Source organism: Thalassophryne amazonica, chromosome 7 (assembly GCF_902500255.1).
Source record: "Thalassophryne amazonica chromosome 7, fThaAma1.1, whole genome shotgun sequence".
Classification (NCBI taxonomy): Eukaryota; Metazoa; Chordata; class Actinopteri; order Batrachoidiformes; family Batrachoididae; genus Thalassophryne; species Thalassophryne amazonica.
Window position 1 is genome coordinate 54,314,910 of NC_047109.1, and position 19,401 is coordinate 54,334,310.

Consider the following 19,401-nt stretch of genomic DNA (forward strand, 5'->3'; position numbering starts at 1 on the left):
CATTTTATCGAGGAAATTAATGTGCCATGCTAATTAGCAACTTCTGAACAGCAGTAGGTGACATCCTGCAAAGCAGCAGGAACTTTGGCACACTGAGCTGTCACATCAGAATGTGTTATTATGGGGATTATTTTGTTGCCGCTGATGTAACCAAGCAGTTTTTGTTTCTGCATTTTAACACAGCGCCAGGATGCACGCATCATCGTAGGCCTCTTTTATGAGACTGAAGCCAGGAAGGTGTTTTGTGAGGTTAGTATCTTTCTCAGCTCAATTGATCCCAATAGACTGCAGCTGATGGGGGAGTCGCAGAAAGTGGGCTTTGTAACGAGTGCCTTAAATGCCTGCATGACTTTTCATGTCTAACAGAGATACAACGTATCAGTGCTTATTGATCATTCTCTCCCTACCTTCGTCCACTTTCTATATCTGCCTTCTGCACTCCCTCGTTACTGCAGGTGTTCAAGGAGAAGCTCTATGGGAAGAAGTATGTGTGGTTTCTGATTGGCTGGTATGCAGACAACTGGTTCAAGATCAAAGATCCGGCTATTAACTGTACAGCGGAGAACATGACGGAGGCCGTGGAGGGTCACGTCACCACTGAGATCGTCATGCTGAATCCTGAGACCGTCCGCGGCGTCTCAAACTTGGTGGGAATACAGAAGGCATAGAGTATTGTCTCATGTTGTCTTAAGAGGGGTTTCTCTGCTAACAGAGAGAGTACAGACTTGTCACAGGTACAATGATGAGAAAAACTTGCTACCTAATGAGTCCGGCAGAAGATCATATCACATTCACCATCCATCAGAAACAGAGTTGATGTGTATTTGAAGTGATGTGAAATATCTTTTTGAAACTCTCCGCAGTGGCAGCTCTGAGTACTGTCCATTACTGTGTGAATAAAATAGTATTATTGCATATTAAAGAGTAAATTGCTTCAAAAATGGACACCCTGGCTCTGTAGAGAAACAGCAGCCTCGAGTCTGTTTGGCGCACTCACACAGAGCTTCTAAGGTGAAGCAGAAGGAACAAGTACACTTATTTGATTACTCTGGTTTAATTAACCTGATACCATTCAATTAAAAAAAATTCGTTGATATGGGCATTTCTGATCAGATTCTATCAGATGGGGTCATCCCTAGTTTCCACCTTGGTGATGATTAATACAATGTGCCCCAAATTGTAAGAATTGCTGAGTCCATGTGACATCTCAGTGACTTTGGGTGTGATGCTGTGGTATGGTGTGTTATGGTTTGATGAGTTGTCATCAGTGTTGCCAAAGTAACTTTGAAAAATTACTTTTTAGTTGCTTTATACAGTTACTTTATGCAGTTGCTTCATTATCAGCTTTATGCAATTATTTTATTAGAAGATACCGACAACTTGCAACTAATAAGTAAACTAATAAGGTAACTACTGTAGGAATCTAACTTGGTTACTTTTAAAACTGAGTAATCAGCAAAGTAACTAATAGTTACTTTTCTGAGCACTCAATCTTAAAAATAACCAAGTTAGATTATGAGTTACTTTATTAGTTACATTCAGCAGCTGCAGACAAGTTGCCGGCAGCTGCTAATGAAGTAACTGTAAAATATAACTGTATAAAGTAACTAACAAAGTAATTTTTCAAAGTTACTTTGGCAACTCTGGTCATCATGTGCCAAAAAGGCCCACGAGGTGATGGTCTAGAGGTTAAAGTGGCAGGTTTAAGAACAGAGCATCCTCGGTTTATTTCCCTATCAGACAGGATAATCACTATGGCCCCTTGGGTGTTGTCCTTAATCCCCAAATGGCTTCCACTTTGGGAAGAAAGTGGCCACAGACCAGCAACAGAGTGTCATGAACACAACACAAAGCACACAGACACCAGTCAGGAACCACCAAGACACGGTCAGGCTTAAGTAACAGCAGACATTCTTCCTCTTACACAGCCTGCAGCTGCAGCCATCATTCATAATCATTGTCCATATTTCAGAATGTTGAAAATAAGTAAGCATCCTGTATTTAAAGGATATTTTGGCACACATGGTGTGCAAGCTGTGACTGCTTCATGATGACATCTTTTCAGTGTCTTTTCACTTCTTGGCATGTTGTGCAGGCATCGTAATGTATTTGTGATGTTTTGTACTGACATGGTGACAGTCCGTAGTGATTCTTGCTGACATTCTCCCAGGGCTAGATGAGGGTGTAGTAGTATCTAGCGATAGTGCTACAGTATAGTAACGGTATTGTGGTGGTGTCATTACCAGTGATGGTGGTAACGCATTACTTAGTAACGTGTTACTCGAATCTGACCACTTTGTTTTAGTAACAAATAATCGAACGCGTTAATCTTTCCAAATCAGTAATCAGATTAAACTTACTTCTCCACGTCACTGTGCATTACTATTATGTTTGTATTGTGAGTCGATCACAGCATTAAATCCGGCCCGCACAGGGGGAGATCGGTGTTCGGTTGAACTGCCCACTTCACTCACTTTCAGCAAACTTCAAGCTTTTCATCTGCTGTACAGCAGCTCTGAATGAAAATGAAGTAAATTAAAATAAATTGAAACTGAATTGAAAAAGTGTAAAAAAAAAACAAAGCATGATGACTGGATGCTACACCGTCGTCTCCTGCAGATGGACGGATGCCAAGAGAATCTAACTTAGTTACTTTTAAAATTAAGTAATCAGTAAAGTGACTAATTTACTTTTTCAATGCGTAATCAGTAATTGGATTACTTTTTCAAAGTAACTGTAGCAACAATGGTCACTACAACATGTTGGGTGTGGCACATTTATGAGTCAAACAACTTATAATGCTGTCTTTTCGCTGTCCTCTAGTATTTTGTTGACATTCTGAAAATATGGCTTTACTTTTGTGCAAATCTGGAATTGAAACGCAGCTTGTTTCTCCACAACTTCAACACTTTCAGCACATATCAATCAATCAATTTCAATCAATTTTTTTTTTATATAGCGCCAAATCACAACAAACAGTTGCCCCAAGGCGCTTTATATTGTAAGGCAAGGCCATACAATAATGATGTAAAACCCCAACGGTCAAAACGACCCCCTGTGAGCAAGCACTTGGCTACAGTGGGAAGGAAAAACTCCCTTTTAACAGGAAGAAACCTCCAGCAGAACCAGGCTCAGGGAGGGGCAGTCTTCTGCTGGGACTGGTTGGGGCTGAGGGAGAGAACCAGGAAAAAGACATGCTGTGGAGGGGAGCAGAGATCGATCACTAATGATTAAATGCAGAGTGGTGCATACAGAGCAAAAAGAGAAAGAAACAGTGCATCATGGGAACCCCCCAGCAGTCTACGTCTATAGCAGCATAACTAAGGGATGGTTCAGGGTCACCTGATCCAGCCCTAACTATAAGCTTTAGCAAAAAGGAAAGTTTTAAGCCTAATCTTAAAAGTAGAGAGGGTGTCTGTCTCCCTGATCTGAATTGGGAGCTGGTTCCACAGGAGAGGAGCCTGAAAGCTGAAGGCTCTGCCTCCCATTCTACTCTTACAAACCCTAGGAACTACAAGTAAGCCTGCAGTCTGAGAGCGAAGCGCTCTATTGGGGTGATATGGTACTATGAGGTCCCTAAGATAAGATGGGACCTGATTATTCAAAACCTTATAAGTAAGAAGAAGAATTTTAAATTCTATTCTAGAATTAACAGGAAGCCAATGAAGAGAGGCCAATATGGGTGAGATATGCTCTCTCCTTCTAGTCCCCGTCAGCACTCTAGCTGCAGCATTTTGAATTAACTGAAGGCTTTTTAGGGAACTTTTAGGACAACCTGATAATAATGAATTACAATAGTCCAGCCTAGAGGAAATAAATGCATGAATTAGTTTTTCAGCATCACTCTGAGACAAGACCTTTCTGATTTTAGAGATATTGCGTAAATGCAAAAAAGCAGTCCTACATATTTGTTTAATATGCGCTTTGAATGACATATCCTGATCAAAAATGACTCCAAGATTTCTCACAGTATTACTAGAGGTCAGGGTAATGCCATCCAGAGTAAGGATCTGGTTAGACACCATGTTTCTAAGATTTGTGGGGCCAAGAACAATAACTTCAGTTTTATCTGAGTTTAAAAGCAGGAAATTAGAGGTCATCCATGTCTTTATGTCTGTAAGACAATCCTGCAGTTTAGCTAATTGGTGTGTGTCCTCTGGCTTCATGGATAGATAAAGCTGGGTATCATCTGCGTAACAATGAAAATTTAAGCAATACCGTCTAATAATACTGCCTAAGGGAAGCATATATAAAGTGAATAAAATTGGTCCTAGCACAGAACCTTGTGGAACTCCATAATTAACTTTAGTCTGTGAAGAAGATTCCCCATTTACATGAACAAATTGTAATCTATTAGACAAATATGATTCAAACCACCGCAGCGCAGTGCCTTTAATACCTATGGCATGCTCTAATCTCTGTAATAAATTTTATGGTCAACAGTATCAAAAGCAGCACTGAGGTCTAACAGAACAAGCACAGAGATGAGTCCACTGTCCGAGGCCATAAGAAGATCATTTGTAACCTTCACTAATGCTGTTTCTGTACTATGATGAATTCTAAAACCTGACTGAAACTCTTCAAATAGACCATTCCTCTGCAGATGATCAGTTAGCTGTTTTACAACTACCCTTTCAAGAATTTTTGAGAGAAAAGGAAGGTTGGAGATTGGCCTATAATTAGCTAAGATAGCTGGGTCAAGTGATGGCTTTTTAAGTAATGGTTTAATTACTGCCACCTTAAAAGCCTGTGGTACATAGCCAACTAACAAAGATAGATTGATCATATTTAAGATCGAAGCATTAAATAATGGTAGGGCTTCCTTGAGCAGCCTGGTAGGAATGGGGTCTAATAAACATGTTGATGGTTTGGATGAAGTAACTAATGAAAATAACTCAGACAGAACAATCGGAGAGAAAGAGTCTAACCAAATACCGGCATCACTGAAAGCAGCCAAAGATAACGATACGTCTTTGGGATGGTTATGAGTAATTTTTTCTCTAATAGTTAAAATTTTGTTAGCAAAGAAAGTCATGAACTCATTACTAGTTAAAGATAATGGAATACTCAGCTCAATAGAGCTCTGACTCTTTGTCAGCCTGGCTACAGTGCTGAAAAGAAACCTGGGGTTGTTCTTATTTTCTTCAATTAGTGATGAGTAGAAAGATGTCCTAGCTTTACGGAGGGCTTTTTTATAGAGCAACAGACTCTTTTTCCAGGCTAAGTGAAGCTCTTCTAAATTAGTGAGACGCCATTTCCTCTCCAACTTACGGGTTATCTGCTTTAAGCTACGAGTTTGAGAGTTATACCATGGAGTCAGACACTTCTGATTTAAAGCTCTCTTTTTCAGAGGAGCTACAGCATCCAAAGTTGTCTTCAATGAGGATGTAAAACTATTGACGAGATACTCTATCTCCCTTACAGAGTTTAGGTAGCTACTCTGCACTGTGTTGTTATATGGCATTAGAGAACATAAAGAAGGAATCATATCCTTAAACCTAGTTACAGCGCTTTCTGAAAGACTTCTAGTGTAATGAAACTTATTCCCTACTGCTGGGTAGTCCATCAGAGTAAATGTAAATGTTATTAAAAAATGATCAGACAGAAGGGAGTTTTCAGGGAATACTGTTAAGTCTTCTATTTCCATACCATAAGTCAGAACAAGATCTAAGATATGATTAAAGTGGTGGGTGGACTCATTTACTTTTTGAGCAAAGCCAATAGAGTCTAATAATAGATTAAATGCAGTGTTGAGGCTGTCATTCTCAGCATCTGTGTGGATGTTAAAATCGCCCACTATAATTATCTTATCTGAGCTAAGCACTAAGTCAGACAAAAGGTCTGAAAATTCACAGAGAAACTCACAGTAACGACCAGGTGGACGATAGATAATAACAAATAAAACTGGTTTTTGGGACTTCCAATTTGGATGGACAAGACTAAGAGACAAGCTTTCAAATGAATTAAAGCTCTGTCTGGGTTTTTGATTAATTAATAAGCTGGAATGGAAGATTGCTGCTAATCCACCGCCCCGGCCCGTGCTACGAGCATTCTGACAGTTAGTGTGACTCGGGGGTGTTGACTCATTTAAACTAACATATTCATCCTGCTGTAACCAGGTTTCTGTTAGGCAGAATAAATCAATATGTTGATCAATTATTATATCATTTACCAACAGGGACTTAGAAGAGAGAGACCTAATGTTTAATAGACCACATTTAACTGTTTTAGTCTGTGGTGCAGTAGAAGGTGCTATATTATTTTTTCTTTTTGAATTTTATGCTTAAATAGATTTTTGCTGGTTATTGGTAGTCTGGGAGCAGGCACCGTCTCTACGGGGATGGGGTAATGAGGGGATGGCAGGGGGAGAGAAGCTGCAGAGAGGTGTGTAAGACTACAACTCTGCTTCCTGGTCCCAACCCTGGATAGTCACGGTTTGGAGGATTTAAGAAAATTAGCCAGATTTCTAGAAATGAGAGCTGCTCCATCCAAAGTGGGATGGATGCCGTCTCTCCTAACAAGACCAGGTTTTCCCCAGAAGCTTTGCCAATTATCTATGAAGCCCACCTCATTTTTTGGACACCACTCAGACAGCCAGCAATTCAAGGAGAACATGCGGCTAAACATGTCACTCCCGGTCTGATTGGGGATGAACTATGGATGAACTTCTCTTGGCCGAGTCCAGTTAGCCATTGAATACTTCAATCAGAACAATTGTAAACAGTCACTTCGATTTCTCACTCAGTTTCTCAAGTGCTACAATCTAATTTACATTGCTTTACATTAAAACATCCATCCATCCATCCATCCATTTTCTTCCGCTTTATCCGGAGTCGGGTCATGGGGGCAGCAGCTCAAGCAAAGCCGCCCAGACCTCCCGATCCACACACACCTCCCCCAGCTCTTCCGGGCGAACCCCAAGGCATTCCCAAGCCAGCCGAGAGATGTAGTCCCTCCAGCGTGTCCTGGGTCTTCCCCGGGGCCTCCTCCCAATGGGACGTGCCCGGAACACCTCTCCAGCGAGGCGTCCAGGGGGCATCCGGAAAAGATGCCCGAGCCACCTCAACTGACTCGACGTGGAGGAGCAGCGGCTCGACTCCGAGCTCCTCCCGAGTGACATTAAAACATGTACCTGGAAATACTACTATTGGCTACTGACTTTCTAACTTGCAGAATGACTGATGGGCCAGTGCCCGAAAATTCTGCAGTGGCATCTAAGAAAGAAAGAGTGAAAAGAACAACATCAATGCTGAGGATGACTTTAAAAGGGAAGAGATGACTGATGCACAGCTTAGTCAAGACTATCACTCAGTAAAAGCAAACAGGCAAAAGTAGTTTTTTGTTTGTTTGTTTAGCACTGTAAGCCCTGGTGATGAAAGGCAGAATACCTAGCTGCTGAGGTGGGTAACACAATGAAATATGCAGTAGTACCCTAAAGCGTGTGGGAACAATATGGATAGGAAGAAAAGAATGGAGGAAGATGGATAGAGTGTTGTGTGGGCTGCTGAAGAGGAGGTACTGCTGGCCCACCACCATTAGAGGGCGCCCTGCCTGGAGTGCGGGCTCCAGGCACCGGAGGGCGCTGCCGCCTTACAGGAGCAGCCAGGATGACAGCTGTCACCCATCACTGGAGACAGCTGATTCTAATCAACAGGGAGGTATATCAGCAGGACGGCATCTCCACCTCATTTGCCGAGATATCGCCTAATCAAAGAGGTAACAATCTCTGCCCGAACATATAAATAACCATTGTTGTATTTCTTGTTGAGTATTTGTAGGACAGCAGACTTCTGGACAACAGTTGGATAAGTACTCACCTTCCTACACTCCTGCATTGTTGTTAACGAGAGGTGGAGGTAGACTCTCCACCCTCCGTGTTGCTGGGTGCAGCCGCATCCACACCTGACTGTTTTTGTTCCTTGCCAGCAGTACCGGATCCGACGAGCGGAGGCAGTGGCCACCTGGGAATTCGGGACTTGGCGGCTCCAGTATTCCCGGGGTTCGGTGGCAGAGGAAATCGGGTTGGTTCCGGTTCGACTTGGACAGACGTCTCCTATCGTCGAGCCTGCCCACACGACACCGTTGTAATTGGACTCAGTCTCAATATTGTAATCGGCTGTGTTGTTGTGCCTGTTTTCACAACAGTAAAAACAGTGTTATTTGACTCCTCCATTGTCCGTTCATTTGCGCCCCCTGTTGTGGGTCCGTGTTCCTACACTTTCCCAACATAGAGAAGGCTTTTGTCAAATGCTGCACTAGAAGCTTCAAGTGTTAAAGGCTGCAAGTGTCTTATTTCTTTTTATTTATTTTTTATTAATTAATGTATTTATCTTTTGTTAACCCATTAAAGCAAAAATGATTATGAACTGTGAGGAGAAAAGGTGAAAAGTATCACCACTTGTTGACCTCCAAGTACTGTGAATTGAAAACATTTTAGACTCCAGGTGCCAAATTTTGATCAATGATTTGTACACACGACAAATCATGTGTGCCTTGTGCCACGCATGAATTAGGATACATAAAGGAAAACGGTGCATTGAGAATGTGCACGCTGCTCACATTCTTTTATATATATATATATATATATATATATATATATATATATATATATATATATGGCTTGCAAAAATATTCAGTCCCTTGGTATTTCACACATTTTAATTTGTTTATGGCATTTCAAATACAAAAATACTAAATCAGGCTTCTAACTATAAAAAAAATCTAAAATTATCTTCCTTAGACTCAAACTGAAAGTAAATCACTACAACTTGATATAAATTAATTTAAAATATAAAAGCCAAGATGATGGGTTGCCCAAGTAATGGGCCCCTTCGGTGTCATACTTGTAAATAATCAATTTAATTGCCAGTTTTCTTCAGACAAGTCAGGGGATGGATACATGAACATTTCCAAGTCACTGAATATGTCTTGAACGTTATTTATCAGTTATGAAGAAATACAAACAGTACGGCCACCTCTGTTAAATTTCACCATTCAGTGGACTATTTGTGATTCAAGAACCGAGACCACCAGATGAAACGTATGTCCTTTTCTACATGAGCTGTCTCAGTTTCAGTGTGTGTAATTGTGCTTCTTCTGTGCATTTTTTCTTTTTCATTTCTGTGTTGTTCTTCACTGTGTGACAGATTCATATTTTGAGTGACAGAAATCGATGTGTTCTTGTGCAGTCATGACACAATTTGGGAGTGGACAGCAGGCTTGTACACATATACATGCGATTCCATGACCACTGAGCATTATAAAGGGGAACCATGTATACAAGGGGCTTTATAACTATTGCAAAAATAATGTGAATGCATATTTCCGCCTGTGTGCGTACACTCTCTTTTCCATGCAGGGTTTATAAATGAGGCTCCAGAATGTTTTGCAGAATGTTTTTTCAAGAAGCAGGGGTGAATGGCTATCTGCCTGGGTAGTTCTGTGGTATGGCAGATGCAGCACTGCACAGCAGCAGTGCATGATCTCAGAGCTAACCTAACCCAGATGTTTGCAACTATTCAGATTGTCACTTTTGTCAAAAATCTAAATAATAATGACATCATGCTGGTTGAATTTACATTTGACTTAGTTTGAACTTCACTCGCACCTTTTTCTTATCATGCCCCCCCGACACTTTTCATCAGTAGGTGTTGTTTATATTCACACAGCACCTGCCTCTACCTGCCGATTTAGCCGCTGACATGCCGCTTGGCAGGTGATAAGAAGTACAGACTGAATTGTCGCTCTGAGTTAGTCTATTTAAATTCAATCTCCAAGTTTGAAATTGGCACATTTCTTGTAGAAAGTGTGTTTGCCAATATTGCAGAGACAGCAGGAGTGTGTTGTCAGCTAGTTTTCAGCAGGTAGAAGCAGATTTAAATGCCACATGCCAAGCTTGAATTTCAATGAGCTGAATTTGACATAAGTGAATTAGGAGTGTGTAGGCTTAATTGGCCTCGGAGATTCCGCGGGGATATCGAGATGATTGCCTGTCACACGTGTATTCCCACTCTCAGCTGGAGATCATTTCTACCCGTGTTTAATTAAAAACTCTAATAAACTGCTTAATTGTATACCTGTTAGCCAAACATTTAATTGGTAGAAACAGGAAAATCACTTCTTACATAATAAGTTTCTTTTTCTTTTTTGGCAGTGCATTGGCAAAAGATTCTTAAATGGTTGTATTTGCTCTGGAGCAACACTTCAAAATCTTTGTTTCAGACCAGGTTCTATAATTATATGCTGAGTTAACAATATTCTTCATTTGAATCAATTAAGTATAATATTTATTTTATTCTTACTATTATTATTATTAACCTTTATCCAGGGTGCGTTCTAAGGGACATAGATGTATTTAAAGTGCAGTCAAGAGGTCGAAGTTCCCCTGTGGTCAGTTTGATTACACGCAAGGGTCCTTCTGATCTTGCCAAGTGCAATTCTAATTAACTGCAGCTACCGTTTCAAAAATACAGATGTTCGCCATCTGCTCATCTGATTGGTCCAGTGTCTCTTCTGCAATTCAAATACTGAAATGAAAATTGAATCCAAACCCTGCATTGGAAGGTAGATGGTATCAATGTTATAGAAAATAAACCAGTTTGATTTGCCCTGTAGTACAGATTTTAACTACATGGTACTAAAGGCCCTGTCACACGTTGACGATTTAGCCAGCATATACCAACCATATTAAAAAATGCTGGCATAAGTCCAATAAGTTAAGGGTAAATTTTTTATAAGTTAAGAGCAAGTTGAAGCACGTTGAAACACGCTGAAGCTCACTGATGTATGTCCTAATAAGCTGAGCTACTTAAGTTATAGGTAAGGGCCCCTTCACACATTGTGCAAATATGTACAACTCAGGGCGACTCACGGCGACACAGCTCGTATGAGTGAACCACAAAACACCGCGCCGACGGGCAGGCGTGCACAATCCCAGTGCAACTGTCCTTCCAGCAGGAGCACAGTGCGAGCAGCTGCACTACATTGCGCTGCTGATGTGGAGAACAATAAAATAAAAACCAGCTGTATAATTAGGGAATATCACTGGGTTGATATAAATAATACATAAAAGGAGATGCAATGCAGAACCCTGCACTTAAATAACCCTGGTTAAAAATTTTTTTTATGGTAAATGGACTGCATTTTTATATAGCGCTTTTCCATCTGCATCAGATGCTCAAAGTGCTTTACAATTAGGCCTCACATTCAACCCAATCTCAGGGTGCTGCCACACAAGGCACTCACTACACACCAGGAGCAATAGGGGATTAAAGGCCTTGCCCAAGGGCCCTTAGTGATTTTCCAGTCAGGCAGGGATTTGAACCCATGATCTTCTGGACTCAAGCCCAACACCTTAACCACTAGACCATCACCTCCCCTTTTTAAACAATGGCACTCACGGGATTCGAGCCTGTAAGTTCTGATTACCAGACAGAAACTTTACCACTGTGCTACAATCACTGGTCTGTAATCAGTGTGGAAAAATGCCTGAAATCAACAAAAATGCCTGAAATCAATGGAGCAGGAGCAGAGATCTTTACAGCCGTGGCTGTGAGCAGACACGCCCCCTGTCCATTCAGCACCCAGACCAATGGGTCACTCTGTGTTATGTGTTCATTCATTCACATCGCTTCACTTTTTCCACAGTTTATGTTACAGCCTTATTTCAAAATGGATGAAATTCATTTTTTTTCCTCAAGATTCTATTGTCAATACCCCATAATGACAAAGTGAAAAACGTTTTTGTTGAGATTTCTGCAAATTTATTAAAAATTAAAAAACTAAGTTTAAAAAAACTAAGAAATCACATGTACGTAAGTATTCACAGCATTTGCCATGAAGCTGAAAATTGAGCTCAGGTGCATCGTGCTTCTACTGATTATCCTTGAGATGTTTCTACAGCTTAATTGGGGTCCACCTGGGCTAAATTCAGTTGATTGGACATGATTTGGAAAGACACACACCTGTCTACATATAAGGTCCCACAGTTAACTATGCATGTCAGAGCATAAACCAAGCATGAAGTCAAAGGAATGGTCTGTAGACCCATGAGACAGGACTGTCTCAGGGAACAAATCTAGGGAAGGGTACAGAAACATTTCTGCTGCTTTGAAGGTCCCAGTGAGCCCAGTGGCCTCCATCATCTGTAAAATTGAAGAAGTTCAGATCCACCAAGACTCTTCCTAGAGCTGGCCACACCGTCTAAACTGAGGGGTGAAGGGCCTTATTCAGGGAAGTGACCAAGAACCAGATGGTCCCTCTGTCAGAGCTCCAGCATTCCTCTGTGGAGAGAGAATAACCTTCCAGAAGGACAACCAACTCTGCAGCAATCCACCAATCAGACCTGTATGTTAGAATGGCCAGACAGAAGCCACTTCTTCGTAAAAGGCAGATGGCAGCCCACCTGGAGTTTGCGAAAAAGGCACCTGAAGGACTCTCAGACCATGAGAAACAAAATTTTCTGGTCTGATGAGACAAAGATTGAAGTCTTTGGTGTCAACAGCAGGCGTGATGTTTGGAGGAAACCAGGCACCATCCCTACAGTGAAGCATGGTGGTGGCAGCATCATACTGTGGGGATGTTTTTCAGCAGCAGGAACTGGGAGACTAGTCAGGATTGAGGGAAGGATGAAGGCAGCAATGTGCAGAGACATCCTGGATGAAAACCTGCTGAAACTGGGGGCCGGTTGAGCATTCAGCAGGACAATGACCCTAAGCACACAGCCAAAATATGAAAGGAGCGGCTTCAGGACAATTCTGTGAATGTGCTTGAGTGGCCCAGCCAGAGCCCAGACCTGAATACAATTGACCATCTCTGGAGAGATCTGAAAATGGCTGTGTACCGACACTCCCCGTCCAACCTGATGGAACTTGAAAGGTGCTGCAAAGAGGAATGGGAAAAACTGCCCAAACATAGGTGCGCCAAGCTTGTGACATCATATTCAAGACTTGAGGCTGTAATTGCTGCCAAAGGTGCATTGACAAAGTGTTGAGCAAAGGGTGAGAATACTTATGTACATGTGATTTCTTAGCTTTTTATTTTCAATAAATTTGCAAAAATTAAAAAAAACTTTTTTCATGTTGTCATTATGGGGTGTTGTGAGTAGAATTTTGAGGGAAAAAAATTAATTTACACCATTTTGGAAAAAGGCTGTAATATAACAAAATGGAAAAAGTGAAGCGATGTGAATACTTTCCAGATCCTCTGTACAGACCTTCAGAGATAAGGATTTGGCCTTCTCTGTCCTCTGAGCACGTGTCTTCCTCTTGTCTGCTCTGCACACGTGTCTGTAGCACTGCTCTGGATCAAACACAGACAACTGTTATGGGATGCATTTACTGTACACCATACATGTGTTTCAGGAAAAAAAAAAAAGGAAAAAGAATGATGGGCTGTTCATATGAATGGCTCTCAGAAAGGAACAGATCCATAAAATCCATCACCCTTCTGAGCCATTATTTTTGCACTATGCAGACCTATCTCTGCAGAAACTGTAACTGAAGAGCAGCTATTTATTTTCTAATTTTGTATTGTGTTGTTTTTGTTGGTAGGGAAAAGGTTCTTTTGAGAAAAGGGTATTGAGTTTTTATTTGTTTGTTGTTTTTTTTTTTTTGTGCAGTTTAGCACAATAAATGTTCTAAGATACCCTACAGTTGAGAGTATAGTAATACCTGCTGTATTAGTGCTTTATCCTTTCAGAAACATTGACTGACTTTTTATGAAAATTGAACAAACCATTATATCTACATTAAATGCTTACAATTATACCATGATAGTCCAGTCATTTCCAGGGCATCAGATCAGTGACAAAACCCCACACGCGTAAAAAATGCGTTCACGACCTGCACTTGCTGAGACTGGGCATAACATCCAGAGCACAAGTAGACAGGCGGGAAATATTTTTTGTTTCAATTGAAAGAGTTGGGTCAGTATGTAGGTGTGCACTTACCAACCTCTCTCACATTGATTGTTCCCTGGTATCTCTGACTGTAATGCTTTCTCTTCAATCAGACCTCACAGGAGTTTTTGACTACACTCATGTCTCGTCTGGGTGGGAAGAACCCCGAAGAGACCGGCGGGTTTCAAGAGGCTCCTCTGGCCTATGATGCAGTGTGGGCTCTGGCACTTGCCCTTAATAAGACTGTGGGTCCACTAAAGGCCAAAGGCAGACGCCTGGAGGAATTTAACTACAACAACCATGACATCACCTCTGAGATCTACAGGGCGCTCAACACAAGCTTGTTCGAAGGTGTTTCGGTAAGTGTACAGGATGGTAAAATAACAGTAACACATGTACAGATAACAACTTGCCTCATTTTACAGTATTTGCTATGATTTTGGCCCCTACAATTTTGACTCACTTTTAATGATGGTAATCCAGGAGGTCAGAATTATTCTGCAGAACAATTATGTTGAATAGCTGTTAGGGAAGGGGCCGAGCCAATCCAATATCGGTATCGGATTCCATTACCATACCATTTTGAGGAAAGAGCACATTTCCGCATTTCCAAAATGTCACAAGAAACCACCAAAAAATAAATAAAGGTACTTAATTCTCTCACTAAAACATCAAATCTAGGCTTGCATCTTCGATGTACCTTCTCGCAAATTGTAGCTGAACTTTCAGGTCTTCTTTTTAAGATAATCCTCCCCTATACCACTTCATCATGAAGTTGTATAACTGGGGATACAAAATATCCTCATATAAAATAAACAGTAATGATAATAATAATATTAAAGCAAATAGAGTTCTGGTATTGGACTCGTATCAGTATTGGGAGATAACCAAATTCTGATATCGGGATCGGCTTAGAAGTGAAAAAATGTGGATCGGTGCATCCCTATATGGTGTTACACTTTCAGTTATGTAAATCCCAATTCCAATGAAGTTGGGACGTTGTGTAAAATATAAATAAAAACAGAATACAATGATTTGCAAATCCTCTTTAACCTATATTCACTTGAATACACCACAAAGACAAGATATTTAATGTTCAAACTGATGAACCTATATAAACACAGATGCAATGTTTTTACACTTACAATAAAACATGTTGCTCACAAAAAGCATCAAACAAAGAAGAAAAAAAAGAACTCAGTAACGTAAAACTAAAAAAAAAAAATTGTGACAGCAACCCATTATGTTTGATTCAGTTTTCAATTGTTGATAATTTGTATGTCGTCCTTTTGTCCCATTTTTTTTGTCAAATTCTGTTTGTATCAGTCTTAAAATGAAAGTCATTCTTTCCATTGTAAATATTTCCTGAACAATACTCATCCAATGGTTTTGGTCCGGTGGTTCAGGGTTGAGCCATTTTCTTGTGATAGCTTTCCTTGCAGCAGTCAATAATATTTTTAATAAATACTGGTCTTCTTTCGTAACATCCATAAGCGATCCCAAGTATAAAGAAACTACACATGTTGGTACAGAGTCGTTCAAACTTTCAGACAAAATTAGATGGATAGATGTCCAGTAAGGTTTTATTTTGATGCAGCCCCAGAATATATGAGAGTGGTTAGCGTTAACAACACCACATTGTCTCCAGCAGTTCTGTTGATTTGCCAACTGTTTACTTTTAATAGATCATGTAATAAAAAATCTAATTAAATTTTCCCAATTGAATTCTCTCCATTTTTGAAAATTTGTAAACGACTGAGATATTTCACAAATTTTATACCATTCATCATTAGAAATTTGAATAGATTTTTCTTTCTCCCATTTCTCTTTAACATATAGACTTGTATATTTTTGGCAAGACATTAAGCTTGAATACAGCCTTGATATAATTTTTTGAGTTTTATGTTGATATGCACCACATAGTGTTTCCAGGACTGCGTTGGGTTCACTACCCCTTTCCTTTATTTTTTTATTCTCTCAGTTGCAGATATTGGAAGAAGTCCTTATTCTCAAGTTTATACTTCAGTTTTAAGTTTTGGAAACTTAATTTCACCGGTACTAATTAAAGTGCAAAAAGCTGTGAGACCATTGTCAATCCAGTGCTTGAACACAGAGTCATGCACTCCAAGTTTGAAGTCCTTGTCATATGCTATCCATCTTAACAATTTTCTTTCTTTCTTTAATTTTAATTGCTATGCCAGATCAAACCAAGTGTCAAGTGTAAACTGTGTAATTGGATTAAGATTTTGCTTTAATTTATCTGGTGTACTATTCTCTCCCAGGATTGTTTGAATGTTATATTGAGGGATGCACATCTCATTTTCCTTCCATCTGGCAATATAACCAGGGTCACACCAACAACACAAATACCTTAGTTGTGCTGCGTAAAGTAGAGTTTCAGGTTTGGGAGGGCCATGCCTCCTCTATCCTTTGGAAGTTGAATTGAATTGTTGAAGCTTTGTAGGTGGAATTCTTTCCCATTCTTGCTTGATGTATGACTTCAGTTGTTCAACAGTCCGGGGTCTCCGTTGTCATATTTTGCGCTTCATAATGCGCGACACATTTTCAATGGGCGACAGGTCTGGACTGCAGCCAGGCCAGTCTAGTACCCACACTCTTTTACCACACTCTTTTATCTGGAGGACACAACGTCCATGTTTTCCAAAAACAATTTGAAATGTGGACTCATCAGACCACAGCACACTTTTCCACTTTGTGTCTGTCCATTTCAAATGAGCTCAGGCCCAGAGAAGGCGGCGGCGTTTCTGGATGTTGTTGATGTATGGCTTTCGCTTTGCATGGTAGTGTTTTAACTTGCACTTGTAGATGTAACGACGAACTGTGTTAACTGACAATGGTTTTCTGAAGTGTTCCTGAGTCCATGCGGTAAGATCCTTTACACCATGATGTTGTTTTTTTTTTTTTTTTAATACTTTTTATTGAATTTTCAACATATTGAGAACACAATCACACACATCATACAGAGAAAAAAAAGAAAAGAAAAATGTTTTCCCTTTTAAATACAAATTATTAGTCAAGCGTATCTTCAGCGATCCCTTTCATTCGAGGGGGTCACAATTCTCCATTCAAATATGCCTGAGCCTCTCCGCAAGATATCTCTAAGATCATTGGGTAAGTATTCCATCAGGTATTGCCATTCATTTAAATACTTATCTTCATTGCCTCTTAATTTAGCGCTCAATCTCTCTAATGGTAATATTCTGAAAATTTCCCTATACCATTGGGTTACTGTAGGTGGTTTCTCCTTAACCCAATTGAATAAAATACATTTTCGTGCTAGAAATAGGAGTTTTTTAAGAAGATTGGATTTATTGTGATCTTTCACCCTATTAAAAGATGGCAAACCTAATAAAAACTGACCCGGATCCATACAAATTCTCATCTTCAACATTCCTCTAATTTCTTTAGTTACACAAGACCAGTATTTGATTATTTTAGGGCAGTTCCAGAGAGCATGTAAGTATGTACCATTGGCCACTTTACATTTGGAACATAGAGGAGATCTATGAGGATCTATCTTATTCAGAAATACAGGTGTCCTATGTTGTCTGTGTAAAATCTTGTACTGAGTTTCTTTATATTTATTACTGACAAATAATGCATGAGTAGCTCTAATACAGTCCATCCACTCCTCTTCCTTGTATTGAAGCTGTAGATCTTCCTCCCAACGTCCCACAGTCTTCTGGATATTGTGGTGGTTATGTTCTTGCAGAAATCCATAGGCCTGTTTAATCATGGGTTTCTCAACTTTGATCTCCCGAAGCAGTTTCTCCATAGGTCCCGGTGAGAGTGTCCCTTGGGGAGTCTTAAAGTCTGTCTGAATAAAGTGCCGTGCCTGAAGGTACGCAAAGAAGTCCTTCTGCGGAACTCCGTATTTGCTCTGAATTTGTGCAAAAGATCTGAGAGTTTCACCCTCAAATAAATCACCAGCCACCCTTATTCCTATATTATACCATCTCTGGAATACTACACTCTCCAATCCTGGGGAAAAATCTGGATTATTCAACAAAGGTGTCAAAAAAAGTAATTCCATGCTCCCAGAGGTGTGTTTACACATATCTCGCCACACTTTTGCAGTATTACTAATCAACAGATTGGTGTATACAGTTTTTTTTTTTTTTCCCCATAAATTGGCTCATCAGGGAGAAGGGCGCACATCCCCAGGATTCGAGAGTGCCATCATCTCCTCTCAAATATGTCTGTATCCAATCGTATATGCATCTGATATGGCATGCCCAATTATAAAACATAATATTTGGGAGAGCTATCCCTCCCTTATCCTTAGGTAATTGCATAGTTTTGAGACTCAACTTAGGTTTCTTTCTTTTCCAAATAAACTTTGCCAAATCTCTTTCAATGTCCCTGATCGCCTTCTTAGTTAGGCACACTGGGAGCATCTGTAAAGGGTAAAGAATACGTGGTAGCACATTCATTTTAATTAAATTCACCCTACCTATCCAGGACACAGGCAGGTCCATCCATCGTACAAGGTCCCCTTGGATTTTTTTATTGACCGATTCAATGTTCTTCCTCAAAATTTCCCTGACGTTAGGTATAATCTCAATACCTAAATACATAAAACCGGAATCTGACCAGGTGAATGGAAAGTCATCAATTTTACTGCTACTCCCCAAAGGCATAGCAATTGTTTTCCCTAAGTTTACCTTATACCCTGACAGAGAGCCAAATATTTGTATGACAGAAAGGAGGGCCGGAACTGAAATCTCAGGTTTAGATATGAACAACAAGACATCGTCCGCATATAGAAAAAATCTATGTTCCAGTCCTCCCAATTTGTATCCAGATATACTACTGTGACTTCTAATGGCCGCTGCCAGTGGCTCAATTGCCAAAGCAAAAATTTGAGGAGAAATTGGATCACCTTGGCGCGTCGATCTTTCAAGTTCAAATTCCTTCGTTTGCATACCATTTACTATGATTTTTGCTTTGGGGGCAACATACAGTAATTTGACCATGTCGATGAAATTTTTGCCAAGACCAAATTTCTCCATAACCGTAAACAAATAATTCCACTCCACACGATCAAATGCTTTCTCCGCATCCAACGATATAACCAGGCCCTTTGACTTAGTAGCATTAGCATGTTCGATAACATTCAACAACTTTCGCATATTACTAAAGGAGTGTCTATTTTTAATAAAACCCGTTTGATCTGGTCGGATTAGGATCGGCAAATAGTCTTCTAACCTTTTAGCTAAAATTTTTGAGAGAATCTTGCTATCCACATTCAACAAGCTGATTGGGCGATAAGAACCACACTGATCTGCCGGTTTTCCACTCTTTAGTATCAAGGATATATTTGCCGAATATAATGTTGTCGGGAGAGTGCCGCTATTTAGTAGCGGTCCAACCAATTGTTCCCGGAAAATTTTGTAAAACTCCGGTCCGTATCCATCTGGGCCGCTCATCTTCCCGCTCTGAAGCGATTCTATTGCAGCTATTACTTCTTCTTTTGTTATTGG

General features: G+C 40.3%; 1 protein-coding gene across 1 annotated transcript in view; it reads left to right on the top strand.

The window, feature by feature from the left end:
- The window catches only part of gabbr1a (gamma-aminobutyric acid (GABA) B receptor, 1a), a 442,232-nt gene that overhangs the window by 268,344 nt on the left and 154,487 nt on the right, over nt 1–19,401 (top strand). Inside the window, exons 11-13 of the mRNA XM_034174198.1 lie at nt 184–249; nt 456–647; nt 14,011–14,256. Coding sequence (XP_034030089.1) covers nt 184–249; nt 456–647; nt 14,011–14,256 — 504 coding nt within the window. The remainder of the gene's footprint in view (nt 1–183; nt 250–455; nt 648–14,010; nt 14,257–19,401) is intronic.